Consider the following 25,727-nt stretch of genomic DNA (forward strand, 5'->3'; position numbering starts at 1 on the left):
TGGCGTACCAGCCATGTCCAAAACTCTGGACTCACATTTAACTTAGCTGCTTACCCAATACATAACACTGGCAAAGTTTTTTTTAACTTCTGTGCGTTTTAGTTTCTCTTTACATAATTTGGGGATAGTAATATTTGCACTTTACCAGAAAAAGTTGTTGGAAGAAAAAAATTATGTATTTTTGGTAAACTACAAAGATACTACCTAAAGGCAATAATAGAGACTACCAGCACTGTTAGTCATAGCAAGGTATACCAAAATACCATTAAAATGAGAAAAAATTGCCGGGCCATCATGGCTCAGTGCTCATAGTGTCCACCCTCGTACGGAAGGGTCTTGGGTTCAGTAACAGTTCAGGGGCGCATACATGGGTTTCAGGTTTGATCCCCAGCCCCTTTCGGAGGGCATGTAGGGGGCAATCAATCCAGTGTAACTCTCTCACATATTTCACGTTCTCTCCCTCCCTCCCACTCTTCCACCCTCGCTAAAGATCAATGGAAAAAAATATCCTTGAGAAGATTACCAAAAGGGAAAACAATGAGAAGTAACTTTTCCCCAAAAAACAACTTTTCTGGGGAAAATACTTGAAAAGTAATTTTTTTGCTACCAAAGTGTACTCATTCAAGATTCTGTTGAGTACTGACTATATGCTACCTTGGAAATAATTCCCCAAATGTCCATCAGAAATGTAGTCTCCAGCCCTGGCCAGTTTGGCTCAGGGGTTAGAGCACTGCCCCACAGACCAGAGAGTCCTGGGTTCGGTTCCCGCTAAGGGCACGTACCTCGGTTGCAGTTTGTCCCCGGCCCTGGTCGGTCGTGTGGGTGGCAGCCACTCGATGTGTTCCTTTCATATCGATGTTTCTCTCTCTCTCTGTTCCTCTCTCTCCCTCCCACTCTACCTGAACAAAAAATAGAAAAATGTCCTCAGGTGAGGATAAAAAATTTAAAAAAAATCTTAACAGCCCCTTGAGTGTTGCACCAAGACAAGTTGGATATAGTTTCTCAAGTAAATACTGGCTAGAAATATTATCAAAAGATCAGAAAACCCTTGGTCACCTTGTCCAACTACCTCTTCCATACTTACATTTCTCTTTGTAATAATCCTAGCATTTAATTCCATTGGTTATCAATCTACCAGTTGTAAGAGCATCATCAGGGGAGCTTTTAAAAGTCCAGATTGTCTCCTGGATGGTGTGGCTCAGTGGTGGAGCATTGACCCATGCACCAAGAGGTCACCAGTTCGATTCCAGGTCAGGGCACATGCCCAGGTTGTGGGCCCAATCCCCAGTGAGGAAGCGGGGGGGGGGGGGCAAGCAGGAGGCAGCCAGTCGATGTTCTCTCTCATTGATGTTTCTATCTCTCTCTCAGATCAATAAAGAAAAAAAATTTTTTTTTAAAAGTACAAATTGTGAAAATCTGACTAAGTCTAGCGGAGCTCTGAGATGTGTATGTGCCGTGTGCCTCCCAGGTGATGGTGACGTGCAGCCAGAACCTGGCCCCAGTGAGGCTGCACTCACCAATCCATTCTGAATATGGCCAGCGTAACCAAACTCCAGTAATATTGGCTTGAAATCTTCCCCATTTCACTTGCCATCTTAGTCCTAATTTTGCTCTTGGGACTACATACAACACAAACCTAAACCTTCTCCAGGCCAAGCATCTCTAGATCCTTCAAGTAACCTACAAATAGTATGTTTTAAACCTGATAACCGTAAATTGTTCCCATCTTTTTATGTACATATCATGCCCATAAGAGAACACAATCCCCATGTAGAATACAATGGGGATGCTCTCTCTTCCATTAGAGTTACAATATTTCCATTAACACCACTAAAGTGTGCCTTTTACTAAACTGTGGTCATACCATATTATGATTACTTTTAAATACACTTATTTTGGGAAAATTTTAGCTTCATACAAAAGTTGCAAATATGGCCCAGCCTGTGTGGCTCAGTGGTTGAGCATCGACCCATGCATCAAGAGATCGTCACTTTGATTCCCGATCAGGGCACATGCCCAAGTTATGGGCCTGATCCCCAGTGAGAGGCATGCAGGAGGCAGCCCGTCAATGTTCCCTCTCATCAATGTTTCTCTCTCTCTCTCCCTCTCCCTTCCTCTCTCTCTAATATCAATAAAGAAAAAAAACAAAAGTTGCAAATATGGTATGGAGAGCTCCCACGTTCCCCTCACCCAGCTCTGGTTTTCCTAATATTAACATGCAGAGTGCCACAGCACATTTATCAAAACCAGAAATGGAACTCACTGTTGTATCTTTTTAATCACATCTTTTTACACAAATTACCTTCTGAGCCACATTTCCTTCATCCTGAACATAGACTTTCACTTTCTTTTTTTGTTTTATTATATGATACAAGTAAAGCCCTTACATTTTCTTTTAAAACTCAGCCCAAGACTTTTCCTTGCTAGCCTTTGACTCTAAGACTCAGGTTTTGAGCCTTGCAAGATGCAATGTAACATCCTATACATACGACTTTGAGGCCCTATATTTGTTGAGATATTCTGAGTCAAGGTCCACTTAAATAACATCCACTGCTGCCAGAAGACTCATGCCACACACATAATATGGTAAGCAAGATATCTTTACTTCCATCCAATTCAACATGCCAAGGCTTAGGGTAACACAAGCCTGCCTCGGAGTGCATTAAATGACTTCTGATGTGTTAATGATTACACATTCAACCAATATTCTGTACATCCAGTTACTTTGTTTTTCATGCAAAGATATTATTCCCTGTCTCAGGAAAGTTCAGACACATTGTGTCTCCACATTTTTTATTTTTACTAGTCTAATATATGTTTGCATGTTTTGCTTCTTCAGCTGAAAGATTTAGAGTATCTGCGCAATAGAAGGAATCTACTCCCCACATAACTCTGAAATGCTTGGGGGGAAAGGAAACTCTCTAAACCTAACATCGACTAGCAACTCACTGAAGCAGCTAATGACCATGTGTGAACTGGTGCTCATAGGAAATCTGTAGAGAAATCCTGAAGTCAGTCACAAAATAAAATCAGAAGAAATAGTAAGGTGGAATTTGTAGTATTATTCCTTCAGAAAGAAAAGGGAATTCAATTTATCCTCTTGAAATTAGCTGCTGGTCTTAATTATTATAAAGCCGAGGGAACGAAATGGCACAAGATAACTATTTACTATTGAAATCCCAATTAAAAAGGATACATTAGACATGTGGACCCAAAGATAGCTATATTCAGCCATATCAATTATTGCCAAAAAATTTTTCTAAACCGTTTACTTCTCCTCAAGAGATATGAATAATTCCTAATTCTGTTTATCTCGCAAAACCAGGCTGTGGAATCAGAGTTTTTAAATTGCAAAATAGACTTGACAATGATTTCAGAAAGGTTGCATAAATCACCATCTTTTTTTTATTATTCCAGTGAGTTTCTTAAAATGGGAAATCCATTTTAAAAAATCATGAGTAAAAAATCATGGCCGGAGTGGCTAAGTTGTTTGGAGCATCATCCCATACCCTGCAAGGTCGGGTTTGATTCCCAGTCAGGGCACAGGCAGCCAATCAATGTTTCACTCTCACATAGATGTTTCTTTCTCTCTCTCCCCCCCTCTCCCTTCCTGTCCCTCTAAAATCAATAAAATTTAAAAAATAAAATAAATTTTAGAAAAAAAATAATAAAGCATAAGAATGCCAAAAACAAAGACCTCTTGCTACTTACCTCATAGTAACTCCGAACAGCATTGCAAAATGCTTCATCAGCTACGATCTGGGTTTCCCCATTGAGGAAGGCCTGGAACCGGTCTTTCAGTAACTGCAATTGTTGCTTGTTAAGCTATAAAAAAATAAGAGAAAAATCGCTAAAAAATTTGACAATCCATGAAATATAATGATTCTATGTGTGTATTAGATTTGACACCTAGAATTAATTTTATGGTAAAGAAAAATAAAAAGCCCTACTGTTTATACTTATGACTCAATTGTAAAGCGTTTTCAATACACTTCCCCATATACTCTGGAATCTTGATATTTCACTGAAATCCAAACTTGTATCCCAGATGAAATTCCTATGATTACTACCCTGGTCTCTTTGCAGAGTCAGGGAAAAGCTAAAATTTGGATGAGAAATTAACTTGCGCAAAACCACCAACTGTCCTGAACAGAGAGGGCAGAGAGCAAGTGATCTTGGAGGTGAGTGGATAACCATCAGCCTTGGACAAGAGAACAGGGAAGAAGATTGCAAAGAAAAGGGATACTGAGAGAGAATCCTCTGGAAAGGGCATCTGTTGGATGCCCAAAGATTGGATTCCATTAATAAATATGTCAATTCGATGACTGAGTTGAGATCAATAAAGTAATGATAAGGAGGAGACAAATCCAAAAAGAACAGAGGTGCAACAGGTGGGCAGTGAGTGTACCTTTGAGCACTGTAGGGTAAGAGCTGTGAACCAGGGAGAGGAGTGCAAGTCTAACCAGATTTCCTCATCTTGGGTCTCGCTGTTGTAGTTTTTACCGAGGGTATGTTAGACGTGAACTAGGACTTATCAGCCATGTCCTCTAGTTATCAACTACAAGCAGAATCAGCTACTTAATTTGTAGGGCTCACTACAAAGTGACAATGATGAGCCCCTTGTTAAAATACTAAGAATTTCAGGTCAGCAACAACAGGGCATGAAACAAAGTCTGAGGCCCTTCTGAGCAGAGAGCTCTGTGCAACTGCACAGCCTCATGCCCTAGAAACCAGCCCTGACTACAGGGACATAAACTTCACTGAAGGGAGGGTACATTAGGTCACGCAGAAACATTGTCTTTAATGTTTAACTGGAGAAAGAACAACACAGTCTTGCAGATAAAATAACATAGTCTTGCAGATAAATCCTAAGATGTATAGGAAAAGGGGAAGAGTAATTTTTCCATTTCACTCGATCCTCACCAGACTATTAAAGAACTCAGGCCAGTTCTGGATTCTACAGAGAGATGTAACATTTGACAACATGCTGAGGATAAAATGATTAAAAGATTAGAAAGACTAAACAAATGGGTATGACTTCAGTTCAAAGAGAAAGCTGATGTGAAATAAGTTTAAATCAGTTCAAAAGGCTTATTAAAATGCCATTCAAATATGAAAGAGAAACTTTCTAAGATGGATTTTATTTAGGAGTCTAACAAACGGGACAGTTTGTAAAGACACTGTTGCTGGTAGTAACAGACTTGATAAAGAAGTGTCCTATTGTACCCCAATGTAAAAAACCTCTTTCCTTGAGCAGTGGAGAGAAGATCATTCCATTTCTTTACTAAGGTTATAACCTTCATTTCAGAGAAGGCTAAACCAAGCAGAAATACAGAAACATCACCTTTTTATTACATTTTATTACATTCTCCATTTCTATAATATGAGGTGAATAAAGGCAGGCACCTTTTGTGTATGTACCAGCAAGGCAAATTAAGTCCATGACTTGAGCTCTCCAGGCATGGACAAAAGGGACCAGATGGAAACAGGACAGCAATTGCTGAGAGCAAGACAGCTGAGGGCACTTCAGTTGCCAAGCCCTGGGAGTGCCAAGAAGGGCTTCAACTTGCAAACCAATTGTCCAGGCAAAGCAATGGAAATGTACGTGGGAATAACAATGAACTATCATTTGTCCCAACCCCCTCATTTGATACATAAAATAAATGCCATTTAAAACCTAGTGGACTTTGTCATTCACTTTTCTTTCATCGGACATTTATGTTCTTTAAAAATTCCTCTAAATCTTTGCAATTTCTAGTTTGCCAGTGTGTAACTAGCCATTGCAACAATCAGTTACTTTCTGGTGATTATGGCATGGAAATTTCATGACTACAAATCAAGGAAAGGTGATTTGAGCAAACCCTCGTCTTGGAAACTCCAACATTGGTTGGGACAGCTCACAAAGCACCTGGATAAATATCAGGCTTCAACTTTTTAATGAATAAAAATTACTGCAGTTACATCTAAGACATAAAAGGACAAGAAATATTATAGTGATATACAAACACTCAACAAATAGACACTTTATTAGTATAGTTAAGAGGCCCACATTTCCACATAGAAGAGATAGGGAGAAAAAAGGAAATGAAATGTAAAATCTAGCAGTGGGGATAGCTATCAGAAAGCAGAATTCCTTAAATGCTGTTTGCATGATCAAAATAAGCCACGTGATACGTCAACATATAGAGACCAATAGAATATACTCAAGAAATGGATACAAATATACTCAGAAATGTACTATAAAATACCATTAGTGCCCTGGCCAGTTTGGCTCAGCGGTTAGAGTGCCGGCCTGTGGTCCAGAGAGACCCGGGTTTGGTTCCTGCTAAGGGCACATACCCTGGTTGCAGTTTGTCCCGGCCCTGGTTGGGTTGTGTGGGTGGCAGCCACTTGATGTGTCCCTTTCATGTCGATGTTTCTCGTCCCCCCTCCCCACTCTATCTGAACAAAAAATGGAAAAATGTCCTCGAGTGAGGATAAAAAAAAAAGAAAAGAAAAAGATAGGATAAAAAAAAGAAAAGAAAAAGAAAAAAAACAACCACCATTATTAACACCTAAAGTCAGTTGTAAAAGATGGTCTATTCCATCAATGGTCTTAGAATAACTGGGAAGTCTTACAGAAAAAAATTAAATGGGAACATAACATACACAATTATAGTCCAAATAAATTAAACGTTTAATGTAAAAAGCTGAAACTGTGAAGGTACTTAATAAAATAGGAGAATTCCTTTAAATCCTGGTATAATCAAGACCTTTCTTCTAATCATGAATCAAAATCCATGTCATAAATTTAATTACATAAACATTCAAAATAAATTTTGCATGGTAAAAAATACCATAAATAAAATCACTAGAAAAGACTAAACAGATAAATATATATTTACAATTCATATTTTTCCAGGTGCTTTGTGAGCTGTCCCAACCAATGTTGGATATTAAAAATTGGTAAGAATTTGCCCTGGCCGGTTTGGATCAGCAGTTAGAGCGTCGGCCTGTGGTCCAGAGGGATCCGGGTTCGGTTCCCGCTGAGGGCATGTACCTCGGTTGCAGTTTGTCCCTGGCCCTAGTTGGGTCGTGTGGGTGGCAACCACTTGATGTGTCCCTTTCACGTCGATGTTTTTCTCTCTCTCTCTCTCTCTCTCTCTCTCTCTCTCCTTCCCACTCTATCTGAATAAAAATGGGAAAATGTCCTCAGGTGAGGATAAAAAAATAAAATTAAAAATTGGTAAGAATTTGACCAATGATCCAACAGGACAATGGACAAAATGTGTACATTCAGAGAAATGACTCCTAAACTATGAAAGCCTATCTTCATTCATAAACACAAAATGCGTATTAAAGCTACATGAGCGTGGAAGAATTCTGGGAAGATGGTAGAACAGGAAGCACCAGAAATGTGTCTCCCACAAGATCTTTGGCAGTATTTGTCTGATGTAACCATTTCAGTAGTCTGAAGTCTACTAAAGGCTTGCAACTTGGAGGAAAGACTGAATGGAATTGCAATTAATTTGGGTCAATTTCAGCTCTTAGCACAGCCACAACTACCCAGCCCCCAGCCCTACAACAGCCAAAAAAAAAAAGCCAACAACCTAAAGTTTCATAAATAGAGAACTAAGGAAATACTACAATATTCAAACAATGGTAACACTATTTTCTCTATAAAAAGAATGAAAAAGTTCTCTTATGTACTGATATGAAAACATCTTCAAACCATCTTGGGGAAGGAAGCTAGTTAGAGTATGCAAAATAAATAAGTCATCACTAAAAACTAGGCAAAATCAGAACCTGTACTTGAATTTGCTTCCAAATGCACACAGAAACTATAAAAGGATGGCTGTGGGAATTGGATAGATGAAAAATAAGGGTGAATGATTTTTCAACCTATACCACTTTATTCATTTTAGGTTTGAAATCACAGGACCCCTTTTTATCTATGCAAATTTTGATTTAGATTTAAGTTAAAATATAATAGCAACTGTACACATCTTTAAACTCAGAATAATATGATATATCACATGCGGTTTCAATCTGGTCATCCTGCAAGAAGACTGGACAGCAAACCAATGGACATTTTCAACTTTCCTTCCAGGTAGATTTGAATTTGACTGGATCCCTTCATTACCATTTCAAGGTTGATGATTTACAATGTTATTGTTGTTTGGGGGGGGGGGGGTAATGTCAATTGTTTTTATTAAAACAAGTATTCATCAGAGGTCCTGATCTATCAGGGAAAATGTTCACGGCACAAAGGAAAGGTAATACCAGCACCTCACAAGGAACTAAATGACAATGTCAGCAAGACACCATGGACAACACACCCTTGTCATCAATGTACTGATCTTTACACAATCCATATCAAATAGTCACTCAGCCTCCAGTTGAGCCTATTAAATTGAACACACACACACACACACACACACCCTACTTAATTACTTCACACTGAAGCCAATTCTAATTTTGAATACCTATAAAGAATTAAAACCCGTTTCTCTATGACTTCCACACAATCCTCGTTTTATGCTATCTAAGATAAAACAGACTTTTTCCTTCTTCAACATAGCAGTACAGAAACTTGAAGAGAGGTACTGGATTATTTGTGAGTCTTCTCTTTCTCAGAACAATTTTGCCAGTTCCCCCAATATCCTAAGTGTACTCTCCAGTTTGTTCATATATTAAGGATTATACAGTTAAGTAAAACTAAGTATAAGAAGGCAATTTGAAAGCTATAACATTTTGCAAATGAAACTCCTAAAATAGCAAAGTCCTTCCTAAAATGTACTGGATAGACTGATCATGAGGACAGTATGGCTGACAGAGACATGTGGGAGGACCACATCCCACATCCTAAGCACTCTCTGTCTATTAATTTAAACTAAAAACAAATTAACTCTTCTGATATGCACAAAGGCCTAGTTTTAATGCCTATTAATGGGATATAGTAAAAGATAATAACAGGGAAAGACTAAAGGAGAGGTGCTATTTTCTTTTTCCCTTCTTATCAAAATTTTGTCAAAAGATCGACATAAAACTACCAGGTCCAAATAATCAGTATTGTCTATGTTTTGCAAATGAAACTCCTAAAATAGCAAAGTCCTTCCTAAAATGTACTGGATAGACTGATCATGAGGACAGTATGGCTGACAGAGACATGTGGGAGGACCACATCCCACATCCTAAGCACTCTCTGTCTATTAATTTAAACTAAAAACAAATTAACTCTTCTTGGCAGTCACATCAACTGACTCATGTGGTGATTATAATCAAGAAAAATTCCTAAGACATTCTTACACGCGCTTCACTAAGTCATGTGTCACCTCACTAGGTTCATTTAGTCCACTGTTCCAGTTGATTAGATTTTTTAAGAATTTTAATCCCTTCATGCAACAACCAAAGAGCTCTCCCTAGTTTTGTTATATCCTCTAACATAATAAGGTGTTAGCCACCGTCTCCATTCAGGTCTTCATAAAAATGTCATTGGTTCCGGATTAAGGAAAGCAGGAAAACTGTCACTTCATGCGTTCATCCAGTTTGACACTATCCATCAATTAACATTCTCTGGAGCATTTGGTTTTATTATTACTCAGCCTACATTTTAGTTTTGTTCATATATTGTCTTCATATTAATACATTTACCAATGAATAATTAAACTATATTTCGAAAATAAAGGCAATTTAACCGGCAGAAATTATCTAATGGCAATTTTAAAAGAGCTTTATATATGAAAGTAAATTGCAGATGGTGAACTAGAACATAAATATCTGAGTAAATACCTAAATACAACCAAGAGATTAGCCTTCTGAAAAGAACACTTCAAATACTGACAGTAAAAGCAATATTTTGTAAATCCTGGCTGACAGTGATAATTTATCCATAATAAAAACAATTGTCACAGGAAACACAGAACTTCCAGAGTTCAAGGAGATGTTTTATGTTTCTTAGGTTTTTCTTTTCCTTTTTAATGTCAAATTTGATTCTAACCTTTTCATTTCAAGTAGACTTATGCCAGTATCTTGACAACAGCAGACCAGCCATTATGCTACCCAGAACCCAGCAGCCACTGCTGTGTGGAGCCTGCACTGACCTGTGGTACCCATCATGTGCCTTGACACTCATGGTGGGTGCCACATGACACCCTGGTGAACAAAGGCGATCACAGACTCCACAGCAAAGTGGCAGGTGACTAGTGGGTACTTTTTCTCCAGGATCAGAAGGTGAGGTGGTGGTATGTGCATATATCTTAAAGAGAGGTAGAAACACATACTTTATTTTCAAGGAGGTAAAAGGAGTTACTCCAGGAACAAAGTGTCTGATATGCACAAAGGCCTAGTTTTAATGCCTATTAATGGGATATAGTAAAAGATAATAACAGGGAAAGACTAAAGGAGAGGTGCTATTTTCTTTTTCCCTTCTTATCAAAATTTTGTCAAAAGGTCGACATAAAACTACCAGGTCCAAATAATCAGTATTGTCTATGTTTCTGATACGACGGAGCTCCCCAAGCTGCCTGTAAGAACAGAGTAACAAAGAGGCTCTGAACACATTATTACACATTATAAAATCCTTTGGGGCACGTTGCTATTAATCATTTTCTATCCAAATGACTTTTCTTGTCCTCTTCTAAAAGCCCAGAATTTGGAGCAGTGAGTATGCCCATCTGAAACTACAAATACCCGCCTCACTTGACAATAGACATGGTCAAATGACTAAATTAAGGCCAATGAAATATAAGCAAAAGTGTCATGACATCCGGGAAACCATAAAAGATAAGCTGAAGCAGATCCTTTTTGCTTCTGTTTGGTTTTTTCCCACTGGCTGGCATTTGACATTTCCCACTGGCTAGCTGGAACTACCAACTTTGTCCATGAGGAGGGTGGAACAGCAAGATAAACAGAGCCTGAGAATTCTCCCAATGTGGAGCAGCCACTGCAACCCTGACTGTTACCTTCCAACTTCCTTCATGTGGAAGAGAAACAGACTTTCTATGTACAGATCACTCTTATTGTGGATTTATTGTCTCACAGGTGACTGAACCAAATCCTAACTGATACAAATCCCAATCAAATACCCAACCAGAGAAAAAACGCCAAAGTATTGGTAAGGTTTAGCTTAATTAAATCTAAACTATTCTTTCCATATATTAATATATATGAAAAAACTCCTTATCCAATGAACTTGCCAACTGAACAATGAACATCAGAGTCTAAGTGCCTCAGGTAGACTGAAAACAAAGTTATTTTGGCAGACTGAAATCTACTGTCCTATCGTATTGAAAGGGGAAATTAAAAAGCCCCAAATCTGTACAAAGTGCCTTAATATATTTTATTATAAAGGTATACTAAGTTATGAGTACAGAATAGCAAAAACCCATAGTATTGTGGACAAATGGGCCACTGGCTAGGCTTACTAAGTCTAAGTGAATCACTTCTATCCACATTTTCACTCACCTACTAGTGGAATTCAAGCCTCAGCAAAATTACACGCCATTATAGGACTGTCTTGGGCGAGGGGGTTGCTGGTAATGCTGACACTAGGAATGTCATGAATTCTATGAATGTCCCTGCTGCAGTGTGCTGAGCATGTTCCATGCATGTGTCATTAAACCTTCCTAAGTCTCCAATAAAGCATTTATCCTCATTTTACAAATGAGAAAATTAAGTTCAAAGAAGTTAAGCATTTTGCCTGACTTCACATCTAATAAGACAGTGGGGCATAATTTGAACCAGCATCCTGATCTAAAGTCTATATTATTCCTAATCGCCACATTATTTTCTGTTTCCCTTACAGCCACACTTTTTTTTTTTCAATAAAAGATGTTTATCCCTGTCTGATATGTCTTATATAGCTTCAACACACTTATTTGCATATTATTTAAGACCCCATTGGAATAAAATCTGCTTTAGGATAAGAACTTGATTTTAGCTCACAGCTCTAATCCCAGCTGAAATAATGTCTAGCATATAGAATGTGATACACACACACATGCACACATTTTTTAAGAATGAATGAACAAACAAATGTCAAGTCCTTGCTATGAAACTATTCCTTACTAAGATAGCCAAATCCACTCTCATGCTCACCTTCCCCCAAAGAAGAAAGTTGGTTTATCATGCAATTATAAAAATTCAAGATAACCTAAAACTACCACAATGGATAAGAAAACAGAAGAGCAAGACAGTAAAAACCTATTTGAAAAAATGACAGAAAACTTCCCCAGCAGAGAGTCTCAAACAAGATGAATCCAAAGAGGCCCATACCAAGACACATCATAATCAAAATACAAAATGTTAAAAACAATGAGAGAATCTTAAAAGCAGTAAGACAAAAGAAGTTAGTTATCTACAAGGAGCTCCCATAAGGCTGTCAACTGATTTTTCAAGAGTCCATCACCACCAAACCAGTATTACATGAAATGTTAAAGGGTCTTTTTTAAAATGGAGAAGAAAAAAAAAACAAAACATTAAAAATATAAACAATTAAATGGCAATAAATACATATCTATCAATAAATTAATCTTAAAAAAAATAAATGAAGCAGAACAGAAACAGACTCATAGATACAGAGAACATTTTGACAGTTGCCAGATGGGAGGGGAGTTCGGTGAAAAAGGTGAAGAGATTAATTAGTACACATTGGTTGTTACAAAAGTATTGGGGATATAAAGTACAGCATAAGGAATATAGTCAGTAATATTCTAATAGCTATGTATAGTGTCTGGTGGGTGTGAGATTTATCAGGATGATCACTTAGTAAATGATGTAATGTCTGTTCACTGGGGAATACACCTGAAACTAATATAATATTGTATGTCAACTGTAATTGAAAAATAAAAAATAATTTAAAAAACAAACAGAAAACAGTCTAAGATATTTTTACCTATTTCATTAATTAGTAAGATTACATATGACTACTAGGGCAGCAGAGTGAGTGATGAAGAAAACAGGCCTTGGTATAAGACTACTTCTGTCTGTATCCAGAATGCCCAACAATTTGTAGCGTCTTCAGGCAGGTCACTTAACCTCAATTTCTTCATCTAATCAATGAGGGTAGTAATAACATATTTAATATGGCAATTGTAGTAAATGAGATAAATGAAAAAAGAGTTTAACACACATATTAAATTCTTTATAACTATTATTTTTAGAAATACACGGTGATTTCATTTCAGTAATTGCAGAAACAATTGCTAGAGACAAAAATGAATTTTAAGACAGATGCAGATAAACAACGAACAAGAGACTTCCCAGAACTGTGCTGTCCAACACAGTAGCCATTAACTGACAGGACTACTGAGCGTTTGAAAATGTGGCTGGTCTGAGTTGACATGGGCTCTTAGTCTAAAACATATACCAAATTTCAAATACTCTGTGAAACAAAAAGAATTATATGAAACATCCCACTAATACTGGCATATTAGCTATGTGTTAAAAAAAAAAAAAAAGAAGGTATGGATATTTGGGGTAAAATAAATTATTAAAATGACTTCCATCTGTGCTTTCATGTTTTAATATGGCTATCAGAAAAGTTTAAATTATATGTGTAGCTCGCATTTCAATTGGACAGCACTATTATAGAGAAATGTGTGTGATGGCCATTTCCCTTGAAGACACGAATGACTAAGGGCCTCACTAACCTGAAAACCCCTGTGGCCTCACAGCAGCAGGCCCCACAGTATATAAACCAGTGCCAAGTCCTATCTATGGTAGGACCGACTGAAGAGAAACCGAACACGCACCAAGATGCAATACCTAAAGCATTTGCCTAGTATTTTCCATTGTCAGAGAATGAAGTAGGTGTAACTTATCCCACATTATGGAATAGAAAACAGACTGAGAGGGTCCTGGCAAGCATAACTCAGCGGCCTATGCACCTGGGTTGCAGATTCATTTTCTGGCCCCAGTGAGGGTACGTGCAGAAGGCAACCAATAGATGTGTCTCTCTCTCACAGATGTTTCTCTCCCTTTCTCTCTCCCCTTCTTCCTTCCCTTCCTTCTCCTATCTCTAATAATTTGATGGAAAAAATATCCTCAGGTAAGGATAAACCAAAAAAAAAAAGAAGAAGAAGAAGAGAGAGAAAGAAAATAGACTGAGGTTAAGCTACAAAACCAGTTCGATCATAGAACCAGGACCCTAACCCAGTTTCCTGAACCCATGCCCATAGTTTTTACCCTATTACTACATGATCCCTTAACCCACTGGCATGTTCTTATTTGACCCTGTTTTCACTCAGCTTAGTTTCACAAAACACAATCAAATTAAGGGCTGAGGAGTTATTAAATAGGTCTGTTTCATGTTCCTGAACATGGTGATAGGTAGGTAAGAGAAAAAATTGGCATGTCTTCTTGATCATTATACTTCAAAAATTTGCTTGAGGACCTTCTTATTCATTGACAACATCTGTTTCACCCATCACTCTGAGAGTAAAGTGGACCTATAATAACCTTTAAAACTCCCCAATATTAATATAAACTCACCAAAAACAAATTCAAACCAACTGTGAGGAGTAATTTTGTGTGACAACCTGGCTGCCCTAAGGTATGTCCAGACTGCTGGTAAAACATTGTATCTGGGTGTGTCACTGAAGGTGTTTCTGGAAGAGATTAGCATTTGATTCCATAGTCTGAATCAAGACATCTGCCCTCATCAGTGAAAGTGAATATCATCCAGTCCATTGGGGGAGGCCTCAATAGAACAAAAATGGCTGAGGAAGGGTGAATTTTCGTTATTCCCTCCCCTCCCTTGAGCTGGGAGGTCTGATTTCTCTTGCCTTTGGACATCAGAGCTCCTGGTTCTTGAGCCTTCGGACTCAAACTAAATTATAGCACTGCTGTCCTGGTTATCCGGTTTGCAGAGGGCAGATTGTGGAACTTTTCCCTCCATTACTGCATGAGCCAATTCCTGTAATGAATCCTCGTTTATATTGATCTATGTATCCTATTGGGTCTGTTTTCTAGTGAACCCTGACTAATACACTAATTATCATAAAATAATACCAGTCTTAGCAATCTGTTGCAATGATGCAATTCAGATGACTCTGGGGGCAAAGGGTTCAAAGAGAAACAAAAATCTTACGAGCCATTTTGAGAATTTCTTACTACAATCACAAGGCATTCCCTCCCCCTTAAGGCCTGACAAGATCAATAAAGTGTCCCAAACAAGTAGTTTACTAGAGAGAGCAAAGCAGGGATTTGAAGCCATCTAGCACATGTTCTGCCACGTTATGGTCCTGCAAAGTCAGAAGAGTCTGTCACAAGCCATCAGACAAGCTTTACAGACACTGTTTTCCTACAAGTAATTCTAGTATCAACACAGATCATGAGGAATCTGCCCTTTAAATCAATATGATTTCCCCTTGACCATCCTTAATAAATGTATAATATCTAGTAATACTAATTGACCACTTACTACATAATAAGCACATTTCTAAACTCTTTACAAAGATGACTCAACTCTCCTTATGAGGTGCACTTCTTGTTCCAAATAGGAGAAATCTAAGACCCAAAGAAGTTAAGAAAGTGGTCCAGTTCACCTACTTTGGGGGCAAAACCAGGTATATCTGACTTGCATTCTCTTAGCCACTGGTATGCTTGGGATTTCTTCTTGAAGTCCACAAGTCAAATTCATACCCAGGTCAATACACAAGACCACCAGAGCCTAGCAAAGCCAACTACATGGTATGATCAGGCTGAATGGGTGAAAAAGCTCCCCTCCATCCCGTTTACCTCTAAAACATTGTCCCAAGGGGTAGATCGTAGAACTTTTCAGAACAGGTACACACTGCCAGTTATCTCAGCCTGGAATATCCTTTCATTCTTTAGAACATAACTCAGATGAAACCTTCTATTAACCTTCCTTCTGCCTCCTCCCCTCCAAATAAGGCCATCCCATCCTCTCTGTTACTTTACATCTATCGTTTGCTTAACCTGCTGTCTCCTCTCTAGGATACAGAATCCTTAACCAGTGATGCCAGTCATCTGTATATCCCACTTTGCCACCACGTCCAATGTCTGCTGATATGAGCTCATCTACAGTGGAAGAAAACCCAGACTGAAAGAGGGTATCACCATTACGACTGCTTTCCTGGGCTGTATCCTGTCATAACCACCGATGAAAGACTCTAGCAGTAACATAAACTTGAGTGAGGAGTAGGGAACGAACAAACAGTCCAAGAAAAAAGTTCCAAGATAGCTTGTGTGTTGTCCAAATAACAAGTTCATGGCCAGACTCAGTGAGGCCTGAAGAAACAGCTAATGATTTTTGTGGAGCTACAGTGTAGGTAGTTCTGTTTGCAGATGATATTGTTCTCAGGCAGGAAGAACTTTGTGCCTCAGTACCATCTGGTATTTCATGGCAAAGTTCCGCATGCTGAAGCCACATTTGCAAGAAACAGTGATTTCATGTTCATTACCAAGAATTCAGACAGACTCGGCTGCAGACCACTACATGCTGGTCTAAAAGCTTAAGCATGCTGACTAGCTCCAAGCCACACAGTGGCCTTTTCCAGCAGGTAGTAAGTGGTTTGGGATAGCTGCTTTTGAAAAAAGAAAATATAAATTTGCTTTCCCCAGAAATGTTTCAAGCTCCTACTTTCTTTCTAAAGTAGCTATATCATGAATTAGAAAGGGTTATCTACAAAGGATGGAGGGGAAGAGGAAGGTAAGGGGCTTTCAGTTCCTCGTTGTCGACCCATCCTTCTGAAGTGGCAGAATCTAGTAAGATAAGCTTTAAGGTCTACCTCACTCTTTTAATTTTGTTAAAGTGCATTTGACTGAGAATTGCAGAAACTCCCAACTCAAATGGCCTATGAAACAATTAAGGGGTTTATTTTCACGTATCTGAAGAAGTCCATAGGTAAGAGGGTTTCAGTCATTTAATTCAGCCGCTCAATGGAGTCGTCCATGACCCAGGCTGTTACCACCTTTCTGTAGCTTCCAAGTGCTGGCTTGTCCTCAGGTTTACTGCCTCCAGGGAAATTGATATTACCTCTATGCACAGCATGCTCACACAATAACCAAAGATTGAAGAAGAAAATAGTTTTACTCTGAAAAGGGGGTCAAGTGAGGAGAAAATTTTCATAGAAACAGCACACCCTCCTGCAGATTTTCCCCCACGTCACTGGCCAGAAATGATTCATGTGTCCAATTCCTCAAGAAACCTCTGAGAAAAGGAAAAGGGACTATGATGACTGAGCAATCAACAGTCACCCTGGGGACTTACAGAATCCAGCCACTGCTGCACAGTAATGGGCCTTGATACCTGAATAAAAGCAAGATTCTGAAGATAGCTAGAGGATGGCTCCTGTGAAGGTAACTGGCACTGCTGTTCCATCCCAACCTTGACCTTCCCAATAACAAGGCCTGAACTGGAAAACTGCAGAGGAAAGATCAAGACTGATGTCTTCTAATGCCTAACAATATTCCCCTAACAAATAACAAAAGTCTAGTCTGTACTTAAAACAGAAATCTTAGCTGGAACAATTTTTAAATAATTTGTTTCAAATAAATTATATTGTATTGATTATTGCATATGTATCCACGTACTTGAGACAAAAATATGCGAGGATCACACCACTCTCTCAACAATGAATATTATTTCACATTTATTTCCTTCTTTAACCTTTCAAAATTTAGGCAGCAAAAATGCTATGCTACCTCTAAGACATCACGGCAAACATATTTATATTAGCCAACTCAAGGATTTGGGAAGATTAAATGGATAAAAGACCTCTTCAAGATTAACATTAAAATAAATGAACACTTAGACTAGGATGACATAAATATTTGCTTTAGGTTTTTAGATTCTAAAAGCAATTTTGAATTCATATACAGAATACTGCTGATAAGGAAAAAGCAAATGTTCAGCACATTTGCTTAGCAAGTGAGGTCAAAAAACAATAATATAGAACAATTTTCCCATTATGAGGGAAAAGCAAATGGGAGTCTATTCTATCAGTTAGCTTTCAAGTAACTAAAAAGTTAGCTTTCAAAAAATTAACAAAAACAAAAAAGTATTTTAAAATAAAGCCGCTCCTAAGGCTAGTTCAGCTGAATGCTGCCCTGCTGGGTCTATAAACAGTATGCCATATCTCCCCCTTCAGTGCAGTGGGCTTCCAGGGAGGGCTGCCAAATTAAATACAAGATGTTCCATTACATTTTCATTTCAGATAAACAATAGCCAATATTTAGTATACAATTTTATAATCCATCTCAAATTTTAAAATACATATATGTTCCATGAAATATTTGGGACATACTTATACCAAAAAATATCCATTATTTACCTAAAATTAACATTTTATCTTCTGGCCCACACTCTAAGTCTTTGATAATTTCTTCCTTTTGTTCTTTGGACTGTCTGGTGTTTTTCTCATTGGTTATGGTTGCCCTTAGGATTTGATAATGTTTCACGGTTCCAGTCACCTCCAACTCAAGCTTGTCAATGCTGTCTGAAAGGAAGCTCACAGGAAATTTCCACAGCAGACTTCAACCTGCTGTGCAAGAATAAAACCAAACAGATGAGACGCCCCTAAGAGGCAAGTGTGATCATTTTTACAGAATTAAAAAACAGCGAGTTTCCTAATCCTGGCTAATCACAATCTTCAAAAAGCTTTTTATAAAATGTCGACACTGAAAACCTACCCTACACCACTACTTCAGGATTCTGAATAGAGAGACCTAGAAAGCTACTCAGTTTTAAAATTCCTGAGGATCTGATATTCAGCTAGGTAGGGATTTGTTGAACCTAGCATTCATTAGTTAAGAAATCTACCCAACAAAGCCAAAGGTAGGGAGGCATCAGTGAATGGATTTAGATTCATTTACACAGCATAATACTTAGCTGTCACTCAAAAATCTGCATTTTTGCCAACCTAAAATGAAAAGATATATATGATACACAGGAAAGGACTAAAACCATTTTAACAATTAGGCTTTTATTCATGACAAAGAGCTATGAGCAGATTTGTCTTCTGGCTAGCATAATTATGAATCACATTTTAAACTATGGGCACTTCTTAAGTCTTATGTCTTATCTGCTTGGAAAACAACTTAAAATGCTTACATATAAAACAAATTTCTCATTAGAAAGAATGATAAAAGACATAATTTCCAAGTATGTGGAATAAAAATAAGGAAACCCTGAGGCTCATCTGTGTATTCCACTGAGGGGAAAACTGAGTATGGTGTGGCAGAAAGTAAAAGCACATTCCCCTTCACCCATGTCCAGGACAATTAACCCTCACGTACAACCTAACCTTAGCCTGCCTCGATCATACAGAAGGTGGTGACTTTATACCAAACCTATGAGAAAGCTTTAAAACACACACATACACACACACACACACACACACACACACTTTACTGACCATATCTGAAGAAACTAAGGTAATTCAAATAAACATGGAAAGGCTCTGGCCACACAAACATAAAAAACAAAACTCCAAATACAACACAAACCACAGAGATGGAGAGTCTCACTGACTGTACAATGCCACTTACTGGTGACCAGATGTCACACACACACCACCACATATTACAATGGTCTAATCAGAAAACCTACACTATACTAGATGTATATAAAATAAAGACTGCTAAACAGTGAAACACTGTGTAATTCAGGCATATGCACTTTGGACCTAAAACCCTGTATATTGGTAAAAGGGGTCTCTGCCTCTGTCCATCTACTGTCTACCTACTCAGAAACAAAGAGCCAAACCAACTTGGAGAGTCCTCGTTCACTCTACCTTAATATTTAGAAGGATTACCAGCTGCAATTTACAGGAGAAAACTCAAATTCACAAAACAGATATCCAAAAAACGCAAAATGAATTCAAGTTACTAAAAACTAAAAGACAATCTAGGATGTGAATATATGAAACAGAAAACCTAACTATTTTGTGCTAAACAAATTTAAAATTTCTTTTCATACTGGAAAAAATTATTCTAGTGTTATTTTCTTTTTAGATCATTTCTTTCACAAAAGTTATATTAACAAACTGCACTTAGCCTATAAAATATATATTTACATTGTTAAATTACAGAACCACCAAAAATTATTTTTGTAGCAACAAATAGCATATTCTATACTTTCTGGAAGAGCTTTCTGAAGTGCTGAGTATTACAAATTCCTGAAATGTAACTAAATATCACTGTGAAATTTGACTATAAGGTGAAGTGGGTAAATATTATAACATCAATATAGAAATTAAAGTAATATATTAACAATTATAAATGCAATTAAGCACCAAAATCATTAGTTTCCCCAAAGAACTACATGAAGTAGCTAGAATGGAACTTATTGGGTAAATTTTATACAATCCAAAGGCTCCCATGTGATACTTTTGTGATTTGCTACATCTTCCTAAATATCAGATCAGTCACAAACTTCACCTTTGCCTACCAAAATGTCTGGCATTCTAACAGTGACAAACTCTTTGGGGAATAGCATTGTTTCCTTGTAAAATTCCTGCAGTAGGTTAATATGCAAACCCACCAGTCCTGCAAAATGCTTAGCAACTTGCCTTGGCTGGTTTGGCTCAGTGGTTAGAACATCGGCCTGCGGTCCCGAGAGACCCAGGTTCGGTTCCCGCTAAGGGCATGTACCTCGGTTAAAGTTTGTCTCTGGCCCTGGTTGGGTCGTGCGGGTGGCAGCCAATTGATGTGTCCCTTTCACGTTGATGTTTCTCTATCTCTCTTCCTCTCTCTCCCTCCTACTCCATCTGAACAAAAAAATGGAAAAAGTGTCCTCGGGTGAGGATAAAAAAAAAAAAAGGCTTAGCAACTTAACATTAGGTCACTAAGCTTACAACCTGCTCCTGAAAGAACAGGATTCATCATATAATAATTTTTCCAACTGCCCTGACCAGGTTGCTCTATTGGTTGGAGCGTCCTCCCATACACCAAAAGGTTGTGGGTTCGATCTCTACACATACGGGAGACAACTGATCAATGTTTCTCTCTAACATCAATGTTTTCCTTTCTTTATCTCTATTTCTCTCTCTTCCTCCCCTTCTAAGTAAAAATAAACAAATAAAAACATATCCCTGAGTGAGGATTAAAAAAAAAGAATCTTCCCTATTGATGGTAATTTAGTGAGGCAGAAGAAAAAGAGGAGAAGGAAGAAGCAGAGTATGGAGACAGGGCAGGCAGAAGGCCGGGGAAGAGATGGGAGTTTTATGGGAACATAACATGACGCTGAGATTGGAATGTATGCTCTCCAATGGGAGACAACCCGAAGAAAGTGCCCAGTGGATATTCTGGCAAATCAAGGCATTCAGCAACCTCAGGCAAGACATGACTTGTCACTGAAATCAACTGGTGCCTATAAAATCAGTTTCTTAATAATATATCTTATAAGCATGTTTTTGAAATAAAATCTGATAGGGTATAAGTAAGTCAAAGATAATTTTCTAGGAAAAAGGTACATTTTATACTACATACATATGAAGCACAAACATTCACTGTTCAAGCCTAAAGCCTTACACATCACTTCTGTGTCACAAGACCCCAGTTTTCCAAATACATATAGACAGGAATCTTAAACTTTAAAGCATTAAGCATTCAAATTTTATTTAGAAAAGCTATGTTACTCTTTGTTTCCTCAAATATTCAGTAACTCAGTTCAACAAATAATTATTGAGAACCTACTATATATGTACTACTATGACAGTGAAGGAAGAAAAAAAAAGAAATAAGCCTATTTTCAAGTAAGAGTTTAGTGGTATTTCGAGAAAAATACATCCTCATTTTCCAATACTTGGTAAAATAAATGATGATACTTTAAAAGGAATAGAGAGGGTCACTGCACAGTGCAATGTTCAAATACAGTTATGATTGAAGAAAACAATTTTTTTCTTCCTATGATCTTGCTTTGTAAAACAGTACACTTCAGCCAACAATCATGGCTGTCAAAAATTATTTGACTAATTTAAAGCAAATGAAGTTACATACGTATGATGCTTACATGTACTGATGGACCCACTCATATTCCCTCACCACCCTCTGAGGGGTAACATGTTACAGAGCAGAGATTCCTAACCAATGTGCTGCAGGTAACCAAAGAGAAATGTTTAACCTTTTAAAACTACTATTTAAAAATATAAAACAGCTGAATCATATCTGAACATTTCTTAAATGGCTCCCTCCATACATTTTCTTAACCAGTTTATTATCATTTTGACAAATAAGATGTGATACCAAGCACTCCCCACCAAGTGGCTGCACAGTCCCAGAATCATATCTCAGGTCCCTGGCTGAGTCAGTTAGTAGGATTAGCTTAGTCACAATTGGTTTATACTGTGAAAGTAATGTTTCGCATACACATCTAAAATATTTTATCTTTATTCCATTTAATTTGATTTTACTTTTCACAATTTTTCTTACTAATCTAGAAAGTAGTGCTAGTTGTTTTTACTACTACCATCAATATTATTATCTTTCTTTTCTTTTTTTTCAAATCTTTATTGTTGGATATTGAATGTATTACAGATGTTCCATTTTCCCCCCATTGACCCCCTCCACCCCACTACCGCCCCCCTCCCACCTTTTCCCACGCTATTGTCTGTGTCCATTGGTTATGCATATAAGTTCTTTGGTTTATTTCTTCCCACTCCCCCACCCCCTTTCCCTTTGAGGTTTGTCAATCTAGCAATGAATTTGTGCTTCTTAATCCCTTCACCTTTTTCACCCATTCCCCCAACCCCCTCCCAATTGGCAACCAACAAAATGTTCTCTGTATCTATGAGAATGTTTCTGTTCTACCTGTTCATTTTGTTTGTAGATTCCATTGTTGATAGGTATGTATTCATTGCCATTTTGTTTGTTCATACATTTTATCTTATTCTTCAAAAAGACCCTTCATCATTTCATATAATAACGGTTTGGTAGTGATGAACTCCTTTAACTTTTTCTTGTCTGGGAAAGTTTTTATATATCCATCAATTCTAAATGACAGCTTTGCAGGATAGAGTAATTTTGGTTGTAGGTTCTTGCTTTTCATCACTCTGAATATTTCTTGCCACTCCCTTCTGGCCTGCAAAGTTTCTTTTAAGAAATCAGCTGAGAGTCTTATGGGAACTCCCTTGTAGGTAACTAGCTGCCTTTCTCTTGCTGCTTTTAAGATTCTCTCTGTGTCTTGAACCTTTTGCATTTTGATGATGATGTGTCTTGGTGTGGGCCTCTTGGGGTTCATCTTGTTTGGGACTCTCTGTGCTTCCTGGACTTGTATGTCTGTTTCCTTCACCAAATTAGGGAAGTTTTCTGCCATTATTGTTTCAAACAGGTTTTCAATTCCTTGTTCTCGCTCTTCTCCTTCTGGCACCCCCAAGATGCGAATGTTGGCACGCTTGAAGTTGTCCCAGAGGCTCCTTACACGATCCTCATTTTTTTGGATTCTTTTTTCTTTTTGCTGTTCTCATTGGGCATTTTTTGCTTCCTTATATTCCAAATCGATGGTTTGCTCCTTGGATTTACGTACTCTATTATTGAATCTGTGTAAATTATTCTTTATTTCAGTTAATGCCTCCTTCAGTTCTAACTGTGTATCCATGATTTCTAACTGGTCCTTTTTTATGCTCTTGAGCGGGCCCTTTAAGGAGCTGCCTGGGGCTCCAGCCGCTTCAGCCTTCCTGAGCCTCAGTTTCCACTGGTTTTTCCAGCCAGAATTTATGGGGACTTCTCTTCCTGGCACTGGAACCCTGAGCGGGGCACCTGGTGTGGGACGGGGACCCCTCAGTCCTCAGGAAGGACCTTCCCAGCCAAGGTGTCCTCCTGATTTTTATCCGCCACACGTGGGTGTGGGACCAGCCCGTCCCCTCTGCCCCTCCTACCGTCTCGATGTGGCTGCTGCTTTAATTCCGTAGTTGTAGGACTTCCATTCAGCTCGATTTCAGGCGGTTTTGAATGATGGTTGTTCTGTAGTTTAGTTGTAACTTTGATGTGGTTGTGGGAGGACACGATACCGCGTTTACCTCCCCGCCATCTTGACCGGAACTTATCTTTCTTATTGTTATGATTAGCTTCTTTTATTAGTATTGCTGAAGTGAATTTAATTGATTGTATGAAATGTATCAACTATTTATGAATTTATGGTTATGTTTTATTAGTTAACCGAAGTCTAACTCTTAAAGGAATTTGGTAAGTTGGAAAAATGTGTGTGCTTCTAAAATAATTAATGCAATTAAAAGGACTGAGTGAAGGAAGGGTCTTTAGAATTTCAAAATATATTTTTTAATTTTTTATCTTATGATTATAATATCTATATGTGAATTTCTAAATTTTAACTGTTGAATTCGATGTAATTCATACCTCAGTATTTCCTAACGCTATTTTTTTAAATTTTTGAATAGTCTGTATTAACACATTCTTAAGCAAACAGGCAACCTTAAATATTTTCAGATCAAGTACCCAAATTCACAATCACTCAGACTCCTTCAGAACTTTAGATCTAAGTTGGTTTAATTTTTACAGATCTCTTTCCCTAAAATGGCAACATTAAAAAAAATCCAGAATGTCTTCAGAAAACAATCATAAATAAAAAATATTCATCACTAATTAGGCAGTATGAGGAGGATTATACCAAATTTGGATTTGTATACACCAACAATTCTTCTGTAAGCATAAATGTCTTATAAAGGTAAGCAGAAGTACCAAGCAAAACATGCTGAAACTTTTCCCATAATACATTCATCTGAAATATAAAAAGGTATAAAGTTTAAAATTTTGAAAATTGTATGAGCTAGATTACAAGAGTATTACACTGATCTCAAGAACTCAAGGTTATGCAAGTAAGAGCTAAAGCCATGATATGTCACACAAACGGCAAATCACTGATTTTATTAGTTATGTATTATCAACATTTTATTTATTTATTTTTTTAATTTTTTTTTTTTTTAATCCTCACCCGAGGACATTTATTCAGATAGAGTAGGAGAGAAAGAGAGAGCGAGAGAAGCATCGATGTGAAAGAGACACATCGAGTGGTTGCCACCCACACGACCCAACCAGGGCCGGGGACAAACTGCAACCGAGGTACGTGCCCCTAGCGGGAACTGAACCCGGGTCTCTCTGGACCGCAGGCCAACGCTCTAACTGCTGAGCCAAACCAGCCAGGGCTTATCAACATTTTATATGGGACTAGTGAAGCAAAAGATATTGTAAAGGTATCAGTTGTCAAAATCCAGTAGAGACAGAGATGTCAGATGACAGAGACAACATTAATTCAAAAGATTATTAAATCAAAATAATTTCCATTACATATTAACGAATCCCCAGCTGTTAAAAGTGGTGTTTTTTTTTTTTTTTTTATCCTCACCGGAGGACATTTTTCCATTTTTTGTTCAGGTAGAGTGGGAGGGAGGGAGAGGAACAGAGAGAGAGAGAGAAACATCGACGTGAAAGGGACACATTGAGTGGCTGCCATCCACACGACCAACCAAAGCCGGGGACAAACTGCAACCGAGGTACATGCCCCTAGCGGAAACCGAACCCGGGTCCCTCTGGACCGCAGGCTGACGCTCTAACCGCTGAGCCAAAATGGCCAGGGCTAAAAGTGGTGTATTAAAAAAAGTTTTAAATTCCTGAAAAGTCATGCTTGAAGGAATACTATTTTGTTTTGTAGAAAGATACCCAAACAAACTACTGAGGATGAAATATGCTCTGTGGAAGAAAGAAAACCATAAAACAAGGCATCACACAAATGGGGTCTATGTTTCTGTCTGCACTGACAGAAATAT

General features: G+C 38.0%; 1 protein-coding gene across 16 annotated transcripts in view; it reads right to left on the reverse strand.

The window, feature by feature from the left end:
* Positions 1-25,727, reverse strand: part of CADPS2 (calcium dependent secretion activator 2) — a 592,189-nt gene that overhangs the window by 445,316 nt on the left and 121,146 nt on the right. For all 16 annotated transcript variants that reach the window (XM_036246226.1, XM_036246225.1, XM_036246224.1 and 13 more), the window contains exon 2: positions 3,712-3,825. In XM_036246226.1, the coding sequence (XP_036102119.1) occupies positions 3,712-3,825 (114 nt within the window). The remainder of the gene's footprint in view (positions 1-3,711; positions 3,826-25,727) is intronic.

The sequence above is a fragment of the Molossus molossus genome, unplaced genomic scaffold (genome assembly GCF_014108415.1).
Source record: "Molossus molossus isolate mMolMol1 unplaced genomic scaffold, mMolMol1.p scaffold_m16_p_7, whole genome shotgun sequence".
Taxonomy (NCBI): Eukaryota; Metazoa; Chordata; class Mammalia; order Chiroptera; family Molossidae; genus Molossus; species Molossus molossus.